The sequence below is a fragment of the Phascolarctos cinereus genome, unplaced genomic scaffold (assembly GCF_003287225.1).
Source record: "Phascolarctos cinereus isolate Bilbo 61053 unplaced genomic scaffold, phaCin_HiC Scaffold_1;HRSCAF=81, whole genome shotgun sequence".
Lineage (NCBI taxonomy): Eukaryota > Metazoa > Chordata > Mammalia > Diprotodontia > Phascolarctidae > Phascolarctos > Phascolarctos cinereus.
This window is the reverse complement of record NW_027555514.1, coordinates 114,965,373-114,980,345: the sequence shown is the minus strand read 5'-3', so window position 1 is coordinate 114,980,345 and position 14,973 is coordinate 114,965,373. Positions and strand designations below refer to the sequence as shown.

Sequence of the window (14,973 nt, the reverse complement as noted above, 5' to 3'; positions counted from 1 at the left end):
TCAATTGGGGAGTGGCTGAACAAATTGTAGCATATGAATGTAATAGAATACTATTGTTTTATAAGAAATGATGAACGGGTGGCCTTCAGAAAAACCTGGAAAGACTTATGTGAACTAATGCTGAGTGGAGTGAGCAGAACCAGGAGAACATTGTACGCAGTAACAGCAACATTGTGTGATGACCAACTTTGATAGATTTAGCTCTTCTCGGCAATGCAGTGATCTCAGGAAATTCCAAAACACTTGTGATGAAAAATGCTGTCATATCCAGAGAAAGAACTATGGAATCTGAATGCAGATAGAAGCATACTATTTTCTCTTTTTTTATTGCTGTTTCTTTCTTATGGTTTTTCCTTTTTGTTCTTATTCTTCTTTCACAACTTGACTAATATGGAAATATGTTTAGATTGTACATGTATATCCTATATCAGATTTATGCCATCTTGGGAAGGGGATAAGGGAAGGAGGGAGAAAAAAAATTTGGAACTCAAAATCTTGTAAAAATGAATGTTCAAAACTATCTTTACATGTAATTGGAAAAAACAAAATACTATTAAGTGAGAGGAAAAAGATGAAAGCCCACAGGTCATTTCCTGCTGGGAGTGTTGAAGTCGAAGGGGAGGGGTGCAAAGTAACCACTTTAAGGATTTGCATACTTGGCTTTAAGGATTTTCATTCTCTGAGTTAATAAGAATTTTGCTGTATGAAGTTCTCTCTAACTCACTCTCTCTCTCTCTCTCTCTCTCTCTCTCTCTCTCTCTCTCTCTCTCTCTCTCTCTCTCTCTCTCTCTCTCTTTTGTCCTGTGGATTCAACAGTAATTGCTATATATGTGGTATATAATTCTGAAAGTTAGTGGGGATTGGGGAAAGTGTGTGGTCCTCCATCCTGTTGATTCTCTGACCTGTATATCCCAGAGATATACTCTTTCAAGGAAATCTAGAAGGCGGTAAGGTGGGGGAGAGCATGATGGAAATTATTTGTGTGGAGATCAAAGGAGTCAGTCAATATTGTCATCAACCTGTATTATAGACCACTTGACTTGAAAAAGGAAATTGGTTAGTTCAGGAAACAGATCATAAGCCTGACACAGAGGCATAGCATATGGTAGTGATAGGGAAATTAAAGTGTCTGAACATTTTATAATAATAATTTCATTTATATAGTGCTTTATGATTTGCAAAGTGTTTTATATATGTTATCTTGTTTGGTACAAGAACTCTCAGATGAGGAAACTGAAGCTGAGACATAAAGTGATTTGCCCAGGCCAGGTTGATATGTCTAGTTTGAACTTAGGTCATCCTGATTCTGAGTAGAACACCATCCACTGTGCCACCTAACTGCTCATATATGTCTATGCTGTCTCTATCTCTACCTAAATCAGAACAATTTATGGTTTCTTGGCCAGCCTTAATGATAATTTTATCTTTCAAAAGCTGGAAAAAACAATGAAAGGAACTTCTATCCTGGACCTGATTCTTGCCAACAAGGAGGTTGCTGGGGTGGAAGTGAAGGGAACCTTGGAGAGAAGTGACCACTCCATCTTAGAATTTGTGACAGAGAAGGTGAGGAACACCAAGCATAATGTGATCCACCTTAAATTTGGGGAGAGCAGATTTCAAAGACTTCTCATAGGATCCCATATACTAAAATTATACAGAGAAAATTAGCCCAAGAGGGACAGAATTCTCTTGAATTAAATTCTAAATACACAAAAAGAAGCAATTCTGATGAGGAAAACAAGGTAATTATCTAAAGAAACTAATGTGGATACACAGAAAACTCCACAACTAATTGTTTGTTTTTTTTTTAAACATGTACAGAAGATGGAAATAGGGGCAGTTAAGAGAGGATGAATGTGAAGGTGTAGTACAGTTCTATAAGACTATTTCAAGAATGCCAAAGGTCAGAATGAGATAATGAGGAAGGCCGAGCACTTTAAAAAATGGATTTTTGGTTTCTTTTTTTAGCAAAGAGGAAGGTCAGAGAAGTGATAGGAGTGCTAATTGGTGTAAATTCATTCAACAAGCATTTATTAAGCACCTACCCTCTGCAAGGGACCATACTAGGTACTGTTGATACAAAAACTATAGCAAAATAGTCCTTATCCTCAAGGAACTTACATTCTATTGGTGAGATACATCATTTGCACAGAAAATAAAGAGCAAGATAATTTGAAGAAAGACAGCATGAACAACTTGGAAGATCAGAACAATCAAAAACAAATGATGCAAAATTACAGAGAACAAGCATGGCCCCAAAGAAAAGATCTGAGAAGGCACCCCTTTCTCACTCATTTGCAGATGTGGGAAAGTCTATGGGTATGGTAGAATGTACATATTTTCAGACTTTCAAAAAAAATTTTCCCCTTTTTTATTAAAAATATTATTTGTTATATAGGACAACTCTCTGGGAGTGGAGGGGGAAGGAATACTTGAAGAAATTCTGATGATGTAAAAAAACGAAAGATAACAATAGCAATTAAAAAAAAAGGATAGGCTTCACATAGAAGGTAGCACCTAAATTGAGTCTTGAAGCTGATCATAAGAGGCAGAGGTAAGGCAGGAATACAGTCCAATGATGGAGGCCTATGCAGAGGCATTGGGATAGGAGGTGGAGCCCTGGGTTGGAAGAATAGCATTTAGGTCAGTTTACCAGAAAAGCTGAGATGAGTAATGTCACATAAGTCTGGAGCAGTATTGTGAAAGGTGAGAAATTTCTGTTGTATTTTAGAGACAATGGGGAACCACTGAAAATGGTTGAGAAGGGAACTGCTGTAGTCAACTCTGCTTTAAGAATTTTGATAACTGTGAAAGAAGATAGAGAAAGATTGAATGTAAGGAGACCCAATTTTGGGAGATGTTGCAGTATTTCAGGTGAAACACAATGAACTGAGGTAGTGGCCAAATGAGTAGAGAGATGCTGCGAGGGAAGAGTTATAAAGACGTGGTAACTGCTTAAATCTGTGGGGAACGAGGATGAGTGACAGATAAAGCGTGACTCCAGGGTTTCAGACCTGGGGGACTAGAAGGATTGTGGACTTAGAGCAGAAAATTAGAGGTCATTTGCACAATCCCCTAACTTTATGGATGAGGAGATCACAGGCCCAAAAGGTTAAGTGGGATCTGAAGCCAGGTCCTGTGGCTATAAATACCATATTCTTCCCATTACACTACACAATGGTGTTTTTCACACAGGAAAGTTTGGAGAAAGCATGTGTGTTTGGGGGGAAGAATGAATTCTATTTTGGATATGGTGAGTTTGAAACACTGGTGGAACATCTAAGTAGAAAGGTCTATTAGGCAGTTGGTGATTCAGGACGTGGAGCACAGGAATTTAGACTAGATATATAAATTTGAGTCTCCTGCATTAAGATTACTGAACCCACGGGAGCTGATTAAATCAGTAAGAGAGAGGGGAAGAAGGGGAAGAAGGCCTGGGTCATAGTATAGGGTATCTACTATTAGGGCAAGACATTGATAATGATCCAGCTTAAGGAAATTGAAAAGGAGTAGCCAGATGAGTAGGATTAGAACCAGGAGAAAACCTTATCAATTAGGTAACATTTATCGAACGCTTATTTTGTGTTAGACACCGTGCTAGGATACAAATATGTCCCTTTTCTCAGAGAAGATGACATTTGGCTACACATGTTCACAGATAGTAAAGAATCTGTAGAAAATATAGATCCTTATTGGAGGTCACTAACAACTGGGTGAATCAGATAAAGGCCATTGAAGGAGGTTGTACTTGAGCTGAGCCTTGAAGACAGTCAAGGGTTCCAAGAGGTGGAGGTAAGGGAAGAGATCAATCCAGGTATGGAGGACAGCCTTGCAAAGGTACAGAGGCAAAAGATAGACTAGTATGTAGCAGAAATAGCAAGCAGGCCATTCTTGCTGGAGCTGAGTGTTAGGAGGGGAGTACTGTGTAATCAGCCTGGAAAGGGCTTTAAATGCATGAGAGAAGTTTGCATTTTATCCTAAAGGCAACAGGAAGGTATTGAGGTTTCCAGAGCAGGAGAGTGATGTGGTCAGACCTATACTTAAGAATATCAATTTGGCAGCTTGTGGAAAATGTATTGGAGAAAGCGAAATTGGATTCAGGGAGACTTTAAGAGGTTATTACAGTAATATAGGAGAAAGGTGGTGAAGGACTTTAGGTAAGTGTGATATGAGGAGAGAAAAAGTGGCAATGCTAGAGATGTTGAGGGTAGAATCATTGATTTATCGGTTGATCGTCCATGGGGGTTGAGTAAGAGTGAGGAGTTGAGGAGATGTTGGGTTTGAGGTGGAGATGCAGGCACTTGGAGATATGGGCTTGTAGTTTAGAAGAGAGAGAAGTAGTTACAAGGAATCTGGTAGGAAGAGAGACTCTATAGAGCATGTCACAAAAACTACCAAAAAGGGGTAAGCCAACAGGAATGTTGTACAGACCCAAACCTGGATCAGGAACTTAGAGAACTCATACTAGGGGTGCTGTGATAGGACTTTGCCTTGGATCAGACCACTTTGGGAGTACTGGAAGCTTGCAAGTCCCCAGCCTGAGTTGTCCCTGAGATCCTGGAATAACACAACAGCAAAGAAAGCAGCAGAAGGACCCAGGAGGACAAAAGCTCAGCCCAGACATTCTTCTTTCCTCTTCTCCAACACTGTAACCACTCTTGTTTATCACTTCACACCTGAACCACTGAAATGGTCTGCTGGTTGATCTGTCTATCTGAAGTCTCTCCCTACTCCAATCCATCCTCTATTCAGCTGTCAGATTGACAGACCTAAAGCCCAGGTCTGACCAGTTTCCTACCTCCCCCATTCAGTCAGCTGCAGTGGCTCCGTGTTGCCTCCAGAATCAAATAGAAGATTCCGTGTTTGGCTTTTTAAACTCTTCCTAATCTTCCCCCTTTCTAACTTTCTAGTCTTCTCTACTCCCTTCTGTCTACTCTGGAATCCAATGTTCCTGACCTTCTTGCTTTTCCTTGAACTAGACATTCCATCTCCCTGCTGTAGGCATTTTCACTTGCTTTCCCCCATGTCTGGAATACTTTCCTTCTTCATCTCTGTCTCCTACCTTCCCTGGCTTCTGTCAAGCCTCAATTAAAGTCCCACCTTTTACAAGAAGTCTTTCCCAGTCTTTCTTAATAGTGCCTTCCCACTGAAGCTACCTCTGATTTATCTTTTATATATTTTATTCTGTATCTTATTAGTTGTTAGCATGTTGCCTCCCTCATTAGACTATGAGCTCCTTGAGATCAGGGACTTTTTTTTTTAACCTTTTTTTTTTTAAAAAAATATCCCCAGTGCTTAGCACAGTGCCTGCCATGTATTAGGTTTAACAAATACTAGTTGACTTACTGACTAACATTCTCCCCAGAAGTGCACAGAGCCTGGCCCTAATATAAAGTCTGAATTAAGGAAGTAGGCTGGAAGAATAAAGAAACAAAAAAGGAATCCTATCCTAAAGAGCTATTCTGTTGAGAGGGATGTTCAAGGCACAAACCCAGAAGAACAGAATAACTCTGAAACATCTATAAGCCAAACTACAAAGCAAAACACAGCTTGAGTACAAGTTCAGCCAGCATTCCTGGAAGAAATGAAGCAGGGATTTTTTTTTAAAGAGCTAAAAATTGTCTTAAAACCAAAATGAAAGCACCAAAGGGAACAATGCCAGGGGAGGGGTGGGGGATGAGTGCTGTGGAAGAAAGTTTAGAAAGAGATGAATTTTCCAAATTTGTAATAGTCCAGAATTGAGACAGACAATCAGTTACTGGAATAAGCCTGAACCAGGGTGATCAGACTGGGAATGAAAAGGACAAGATTGCATGGGAGAGATGTTAAGGAACAAAAATTAGGAACTTTGATAGGATAAGACAGGATAAGAGTAAAAGATTCACTCATTCAAAAAGTATTTGATGAAATGCCTGCTATGTGTACTTGCCTGTCTTGCTTTGGTTAGAAGCTGCCAGAGCTCCTACATTAAGGCACAATCTCTTATCTTAAGATGTTTATGTAATGTTGTAGAAGGCTCTTAACTCAGAAGTCATCCAAAGTAATAACTATTCCTCCCACCTCCCAGTTTTATCCTGCTCTCTCTTAGTATCTTTCTTTGTTTCAGCCATTCTCAGCTTATGCTAAGGATCAACTTTTTACCTCTCTCCCAACCATTTTCTTTAGTTTGTTTTCCCAGATCCCAGTACAGTGCCGTGAACAAGGGTACTTAATAAATGTTTGTTGAATTTGTTTAGAGGCAAATAATACATACACAAATGTAATACAGAAGTCTGAGAAAAGTAAAAATAATATGCTATGTGATGTAGGGCAGGAAAAAGGTAATTACAGACTATGAAGGAGTTAGACTTCAAGGATTAAACAGGCATTTTTTTTTAAACCCCAGCTGGGCTTTGAAGGATTTCACTAGGTGGGGAGAGTGTGTGTATTTTAGTATTATAGCTGGAGTAACAAGCTGAGCCTAGCCCTAGGCAGAGCTGGAGACCCTGACCTTATAGTTCTTTTGCTATCTTAACTCCAATAGAACTTCATGTCTACTCTATTTCAGAACTACTCATCAGCACAGCCACAAATTCTTTCTCATCCAAACAGAATTGTTCCACCTCCACTGTCTCCAAATTGGAGTTTCCTATATGACCATAATTTTCTTATGGTTATTCATACTTACCCTTTGCCTACATTATGACCTCGGGTTCCACCCGTATTATGACCCTTTTTCCCCCGCTTCCACTGTAGTGCCTCCACTCTAGGTTCTTTTGCCTCCCTACTCAGCCTAGAACCCGATGGTCAGACATTTCCACACTGCCCTCTAACACTCTAGAATAGCTACCTTCCCCTTAAACTGACACCATGCTAGTCCCCAGCCCCAGTCTATCCAGGCTTCTCCTGCAGATGAATGTATCTTATAACTACACTTGATCTTGGTAGATTGCTTTAGTCCCAGGGAAATGGTACACAATCCTGGGTATTGTGGAGAGTTCCTGGCCCCCAAAGCATTTATGGGAGCAGTTTTTTGGAATTCTGTGATAAGGTCTTTTAGAAATGAGTGAACAGAAAACAATGGATTATATGACTTTTTCCCCAGGTGTCGTGTTACTAGATTCCTCTTACAATTTGCAGAATGAAAACTTGTATTGGAGAGTTGGGGAAAAGACCATCATAGAGAGGGGAGCATCTAGGGGGCCGCTAGGTGGCACAATAATAGAGCACTGGCGCTGGAGTCAGGAGGACCTGAGTTCAAATGCGGCCTCAGATACTTGCTAGCTGTGTCACCCTGGGCAAATCACTTAACCCCATTGCCTAGCCTCACCCCGCTAAAAAAAAAAAAGATATAAGCAAAATAGAGCCTCTGAAAATCGTGGTACATTCTCTGCTATATGGAAATGCTATTTCTCTCTGAAACTTGGCATAACTAACAAAAAACCAGTGTCGAGTAACCTAGTCACGTGAAAACAATACTAGTTTAGAGTAGGAGGCTCTATTTCCCCAAAGTTGTGCTACTTCCTGTAACGCCTCAGTCAAAGAGGCAGGCTGTACTTGTTGGCGTTATCAGTAGCTGAGAGCCAGGCTGCTTATGTGTAGGGAGCTAAAGGAGCCAGCAGAGGGTGTTGTGGTGTTAAAAGTCCCACCATACTTTCTAAAGCCTGCTACATTCCTGGGTCTTGCCACAAAGCCTCCTTGACTCCATCTGTGGCACCCTTCCCATCTAAGTTGAGAGATGCCCAGGTTTGGTGCCAGGGCCTTAGTGTGAGCAGGCGGGGCATCATTACCTTCTTCAGGACATTTTGAATTTCATCGTTAACTGGAGCACACCTGCTTATTTCAAGGAGGCTGCTTATTTGCCACACCAACCCAAACGGAGCAGCTCTTGAGCAGAGTGCCTTGATGACCTTGATCCTTATTGATCTTGGTATCAGCTCTTCCAGTGACGTGTCGTAAGGGGCGGGGGAGAAGTGACACCCAGGAAAAAAATGAGGCAGGCGCCTGACACTTGGCATTGTTTTGCGGCAGAAATTAAGCTCTGGGGGAGGTGGGGCAGAGTGTTTGGGTTGCATTGGGCAAGTTTCTTGTAGGAAGAACAGTCCCTAGGTTTGCATCTGGCCCTGGATTTAAATCTAAAGCAGAAACCTTTGGCTACTGAAGCAGCCTATTTATTACTTGTCTGGCACTTATTTAATTAGCTTCATTTGAATTGGAAACCTCTGTGGGAAGGACAGGGGTGCAATCAGAGCTGCCGTTTTGAACCTCTTGAATAACTAGGTGTTTGGCAGTTCTTAGCAGAGATTAAGCACCCACTCTAACCCATCCCTGGCATATCCAAAAACTATTTCCATTCTTCATCAGGACACATTTTAGCTGCTCGATCCTACATCATGGAGAAGTGGAACGGTAATGCAGGCACTACCTCTGCTTTTGCTATGCCTGATTGGATGGTGAGTCTTTTGGCTGCTTTGCTTTTCTTTCTTGAGGAAAGATAGGGACATCATTCCTGACAGGTGGAAATGATTACTTAGCCCTTGCCAGGATATGTAGTAAACTATTGTAACCTATTTAAAGAAACTTAAGATGGGGTCTGTTCAGTGTTCTGCTTATTTCCCATGTATTGGGTTAAACCTCTTTCCTGACCATGGGGGAGGCTCTAGGATTGTATCAACAAGTCTGTACCTGGCTGGTGGTGTTTGTATTGGTTTCTTTGATGGGTTGGGGACATTTCTGGAGGTGTATTTGAGTTACATTTATGTCACTTGCTTTGCACTGCAGTTCTAGGATTGAGGTTCAATTTATTCCTCGCTGAGTGAACGAAGGAACAAGTGAGAGAAAATCAGAACCTAAAAGAACCACCAACGCCAGCACCACCCCTCACCCTTTCTAAAGTATCTGGAATGAACTTTCCTCAGATTTTCCACGGAGGGGCTTTTGTTCTGAACCTCCTTATCAATGATTATTTCTTAAAGCCAACTTGTATCCCAGGTACTTAAGTAAATATGGAATTAGCAATGTGTCTGGTAAATGTAGTTTCCTATGGACAAATAGGAGTTTAACCCAAATGTACAAATCAATCATAATAAGCTTGTATTGCTGAACCTAGAAGAAATCACTTTTAGTATTCTTTTTGTTGTTTTAAAATTTTAATAATTTATATAGATACATTTTGTTTGGACAGCTCCAAACACCCAAGTGACCTCTCTCATGCAGGGTATTTCTTGGAAATAGTTAAACAAAACTATCAGATAGAATATGATTTACAGTCCATGTAATTTTTTTAACTGAAAGTGGATCCAAAGCACTAAGCAGCCAATCAAGAAGACTTTATTGAGCTACCATATTTACTATGGTATAAAGTACTTACCATCAATATACTGAAAGAGTATTCATTGTGCACAGTTTGTACTGTATTGTGCTTGATTTTTAGAATCTAAATACTGGGGAGGTTGTCAGCCTCCCCTCCCCCCTTACACCACTTTTTCTTTTCCTTCAATGAGTCTCTCTTTCTAACCTTCCAATCTATTCATCCAACCATCCTCAGTAATTGGCTTCCATTTCTATTAACATATTGCCATAGAGAAGTAGGAGGGGGCAAGTTTTAAATTTTGGATGGAGACACATTCTTGTTTCTTCCTAACTCAGGTTTAATTTAGTATGTTTTAGGGCAAAAATAAACTGCTAATTTGGGAATTTTGATCCCGTATTTATTTATTTTAGTGTAAACTTTCTAGCTTGAAAAGCCACAGGAAGTCTCTTTATTCCTCAGGAGAGTCTGCTTTGAGGAATTAACCATTGGGTGTCTTTCAAGGGACCGTAGGGAAGGATTCCATTGTATATAAGTAGATCAGCATTTTTCAAAAATGAATCAATAAAAGTTTTCCAGTAACTATTATTGCTATAGGAATAAGGTCCTGCTGTCTCACCTACTGAGCACATTTACTGAAAACCATAAGTTCTTATTGGACTTTAACCCCATTTGCTAATCTTCCAATTCTGTCATAAGGAAGCTACATCTTGGTGAAGTTATTATGACCATTGTTTATTGGCCTTTCTTGGGGCTGAGTGGCTTTTAGAGCACTCACGGTATTCATTATTTCATAATAAAGTACTTTCAAAGGCCTTTATTAAAGACTTATATTCTTCTTGATTCAGGAAATAGTGTTTTAAACATTTACACTGATTTAGCCATTATATTGCCTTTTTCACCAAAGAAATCTGGTCCTAGGAAGGAATTCAGTGTCAGATTTTTTTAGTTATCATGAAATTTCTTACCTAAGGAGCTTTTTGAGATAATAGCCAGTTGCCATTCTAGTGAAACATCATGGATTTTCTGCTGTGGACATTTAGAAAAACCAACTCTTTACAGTAAAGGGCAGAACAACTGAAGTGATACTTCAGAAGGAGAATGAAGAGGAAAATGTACTTCATACTAAATTTCATAGTAATAATTTGGTCAGGAAACTCAACTTTTTTTTTCCTTAGCTTAGTTTTTTTCCCCCCCCAATAAAACTTTGGACATAAAATAGGAAATACTCTTTTTCAGTTCCTATCTTTACTTGATAGAATGCTGACAATCTGTTACTCTACAACAAAGTTTTAACCATCAGAGAAGAAACCCACAGATCTTCAGAGTTCTTCCTGTTGTCTATGATAATGTTTGGTAAGTATGATAAGGAAGAACTGAGTTCAAATCCTGTCTCAGATGCTAGTTGTATGACCCTGGGTGAGATTTATCCTCTCTCAACCTTAGTTTCCTCATTTGTAAGATGGGGATAATAATAAAATCTACCTACCAGGATTGTTGAGAGAAACAAATGAGTTAAAATATATAAAGCCCTTTGCAAACCTTAAAGTGCTGTATAAATGTCAGCTATCATAAATACCATTCTAGATAATATATCAGTTTAATTTAACATTTTCTCATTTACAGCATTCTCTTCATCATCTCCCCATTTCCATCATCCCTTCAGAAAAATTCAGAGAGCTTTACTTTCAGAACTTTATGTTATTAGGTAGCAAAGAAGAAGGAATTTCAGTTTCAACTTTTATGATGCACTCATTCTACATGTTGACTGATAGTATCAGAGATTAGCCTCTTTGGCCCAAGTAATCAAAATTCTACACAGGATGTTAAATTATGATTTGGTCAGGCCTACAGAACCATTCTTAAAGTGCTTTGATCGGCTCCCACTACGTCCACCAAGTCAGCCACCAAGTTCCACTCTATCTATATTGGATTGCATAAATGTTTTTAAACTAAAGTGTAAGTAGTAAAGTGTAAAGTCTTAAAAGTATCTTTTAGTCTCTAGAAGCAGACATCCCAGGGGGTTCCTACAATGGGTAGGATTTTGAACAAGGGAAAGTTTTAACATATTTGGTTTCTTTGTTCCAGATAAGATATTAGCATGGTAAAGTTTATCCTGAAGTTATTCTTTTCTCTATGGATAGAAATATGTGTCTTAGATCATGGGAACACAGATTTTGGAACTGGAAAGGTTCTTTCTTTGAGAAGTAAGGTTTTAACAGAGGCTTCTAATAGCATCCTAACCCTCCCATCCATTTTGCTATGGGTCAGAACATGCAGAAGCAAAGGGGCTCCTGCCAAAAAGCCACCCTCAACAAACAGGGACTTGGGCCACACACAACAGGAGGCAATACTCACAGTCTCTTTTTCTCGGAAGTAAGCCAGGAGGAGATGTGGGGAGCCCGAGTCACACAATGGCAAGGCAGACCCACTGCCCTCACACTAACTCTTCATTAGTCACCGGAGGACTTCTGCTGGAGACCCTACACCTTAATGTATTCTCATGGGAAGAATTTTCTTGCCCTTATCTAGGAAGTACTACTGGTAAAAGCTTGAAGAACATTAGATTAGGAGTTTACTTTGATGTGTTTACAATCCCTAAAGAAGCCCTAGTTCTTCTCAGTGGGTTCTCCTCATATTCACATGAGGGATCAGCACCAATCTTTCTCGTTTCTACATTTAAATATTTCCTCCTCCCACCCCTGTTCTCTCCAGTGCCTGGTACTTTTCCATAGGAAACTGGTTGACACTCTACAATTTGAGCCAACTGGGGATTCCATTTTTCTCTTAGGGTAGAAATAATCCCATTCATAGGTGAAAAGTTTCTGCAAGTAAATGGCCTTGTAGCAGGTTGGGAAGGTAGGGTATCTGGTTAAAAGGCTAAATAATGTTTTCTGCTAGAAGCAAGTAAAAAATCTTTATTTAAGCAGTGTCAGAAGCAGAACTCATCTTAACTTTATACATCCTATGACAATATTAGCACTATTGTTGTCACAGAAAAATTTCCTTGGACTTGTAAAACTACTACTACTACCACTACTACTACTACTACTACCACTACTACTACACACTATGAATCATCTCTATAGAGATAATAATTAAATTCATGGGAGCTGATAGGGTTACCGAGAGAAAGCATATAGAGGGAGAAGATAATAGGGTCTGAGGCCCTCGTGGAAACACTCACAATTAGGAGGCATGATGTGGATGATGGTCTAGAAGAGAACTTGGAGAAAATATAAGGCAGGTAGGAGGAGAACCAAGAGAGAGTAGTGTTTGCCCTATTAAATAAGACAGACACCACAACTTTCCACTTGGTGAATGCTAAGTTTTCATTTTTATATATTACAGCTGTTTCTTATCTTTCACTCAAGAACATAGGAAAAGACTTTTAGATTGGTCATTTGTTCTGTTGGTTCAAGTGATACCGTGTTGTTAGATGCAGCTACCAATCTCCACCAGCTACAGCCAGAAGAAAGTATTCCCCTAAAATGTTTCTTATTACTACTGTTCTGGGATCATCATTCTGATAGGAAAAGCCCAGCTGCAAGTAGGATTTTGTTCTTTGTAGTTGTATTCTCAATACCTAGCATAGAGCCTGACACAGAGGAGGTCCTTAATAAATAGTTATTGATTGATTTGATTCTAAAATCCCATAAGTGAGCAATTGTTATGATCGTCATAAGTATATTCTCCAACACTACTATATAAGTTATACAGTCAGTAGGTAAAAATCAGTATTTTAGCTTACTTTTTTTTCTTCATTCCTAGATAATAGCATTGGGCAAGTTTCCAATTATAGAGTGGCATTACCATTATTGATCTGGGGCTAGACCCCTAGAACAGCTGTTTATTGTGCCATTCCCAGGCGCCAGTCAAGAAAATAGTCCTACATAACAGCAGCCACAGAGGAGAATGGAGCCTAGTGCATGTTAGCTTGGTATAGCTTTCTCTATCACAGTTATTAATGCCACAAAACTGAGAAAGACACGAAGAAATCAGTTTATTTCCAAACTGGATTGCCTGCATACCTAACCACAAATTAAAATTACTTAGAAATAATAATCTATCCTCTTAGCTGTATTTAAACAAACTTGCTTCTTTTAGGAAAAATTTCTAGTCAGATTGCTGCTGTTCTTTCTTTAACGTTGCAAACGGGAGATTAATTCTCCATTACTTTCACCGTGTCCTTCTCTAATCTTTTCCCTCTCCCATCAGCAATCCTAGTGACTTCAGATCCGGTTCTAACTGACTTTTTTTTTTTAATGGTGGGAGTAGGGGCGGTATGTGTGTTACCTTTGCTTTGTGCCTCTCCCCCCCCCCCAAGTTCCAACAGTTGTTCTGACAGGAGAACCCAAGATTTAATCACATAATTTTACTAGGGCTTCATTTACCATACCTAGCCTTGAAATGGTAGTGGTAGTTTGATTACCATCTTTATCTGTCATTTGACAGGGTTATTGGCCTCTGACAATTCTGGGGAGGTAGGGGAACCATCTACTTTAGACCCTGAGACAATAAATGTTGAAATATTGAAAATGAGAGCCGGGTAACCCAAATCAGCAAAATCTAGCCAGGGAAGCTTTCCTGTGGTCTCAATTTAATAGGGAAGACATCATAGTTTAGTTGTGATGCAGCTGCCTTGAAGAAGCACTTTAGTAATCAAGGGCTAAAGCCTGGGTCTGCAGGTCTGGTCTGCCCAAGGACAGAGGGGAATGCAGGCTAGGTAGGGACTTGCAAAGTACTTGGCATTATTTTAAAACTTTTTCTTAGGAATATAATAAATCTCCTCATTGTTTTAGTGGCTTGGTAGTTAATTTTTTTCTAATGAGGCCAGGTTAACTGAAATCATCTGACGTTGGGGAGAAAAAGGAGGAGGTAGTTAAAAAGGAACCTAATTAGCAAGTTAATTATAGCAAGCAAAAAGTGCACTGGTTATATAAATAAGCTATTGTTATGTGCATGCAAGTTGGGCCACGTAGGGGGACTTGTTGTTAAGGTTTAGAGGTCAGAAGATCCTTGTAATTAGGTGAAAAAAAGAATAAAGAAAAATAACCACCACTACTCTAGAGCTAGGAATGGCTGGTGATCAGCTAGCAGAAATTTCTTGTTAAATATTGGGGTTCTCCTGCCAGAGTGGTTGTTGTTGCTGCTACAGGCAGACCAGGCAGGGCTAACAACCCCACCAAAAACAGCCAGCTGGAACCAGAGCTGCCAAGATTGCTGATGGGGAAGGTGTAAAGGACTGGACACCAGGGTCCCTGGACTGGAAAGGTGGTGAGAGGGTTTTAGGTGGTAGCACTATGTTGAGCAGCAAGAAGAAGTACATTGTCAGTGGCGACTCTGGGATTAAAGCCCAGGTGAGGCTGGATTTGTTGCTGCTGCTATATAGTGTGAAGCCAGTGGCTTATGTTTGTTCTCTTTTCCCCCTTCTTATGTCTAACTGAAGGCTTCGCTGTCTCTCTGGCATGGGATCAGTATCTCTGTACTGTCTGTCTTCTTTTGCCTCACTGCCTGTTAGAAGGAGAGGATTCTCTTTGGAGCTAGAGGAGAAGGGGTGAACAGTATTTTACTTTATAGAGCTCCTTGGATTTCACATTAATTTAAGAAGGTAGGAACTTTAGGAGACAGAGGTGACAGAAACCAACAGGGTATCACAGGAGGGTGGGGAATGTAATGCCGTA

The 14,973-nt window shown here is 39.9% G+C and overlaps 1 protein-coding gene across 7 annotated transcripts in view; it reads left to right on the top strand.

Moving 5' to 3' along the window:
* Nucleotides 1-14,973, top strand: part of AHCYL2 (adenosylhomocysteinase like 2) — a 151,689-nt gene that overhangs the window by 97,408 nt on the left and 39,308 nt on the right. For 2 of the 7 annotated variants that reach the window (XM_021002267.2, XM_021002269.2), the window contains exon 2: nucleotides 1,435-1,563. The exons of 4 other annotated variants lie outside the window; for them this stretch is intronic. In XM_021002267.2, the coding sequence (XP_020857926.1) occupies nucleotides 1,435-1,563 (129 nt within the window). Of the gene's footprint in view, nucleotides 1-1,434; nucleotides 1,564-14,276; nucleotides 14,650-14,973 lie in introns of those variants that run through there. One more of the 7 variants, XM_021002275.2, reaches the window with a different exon arrangement.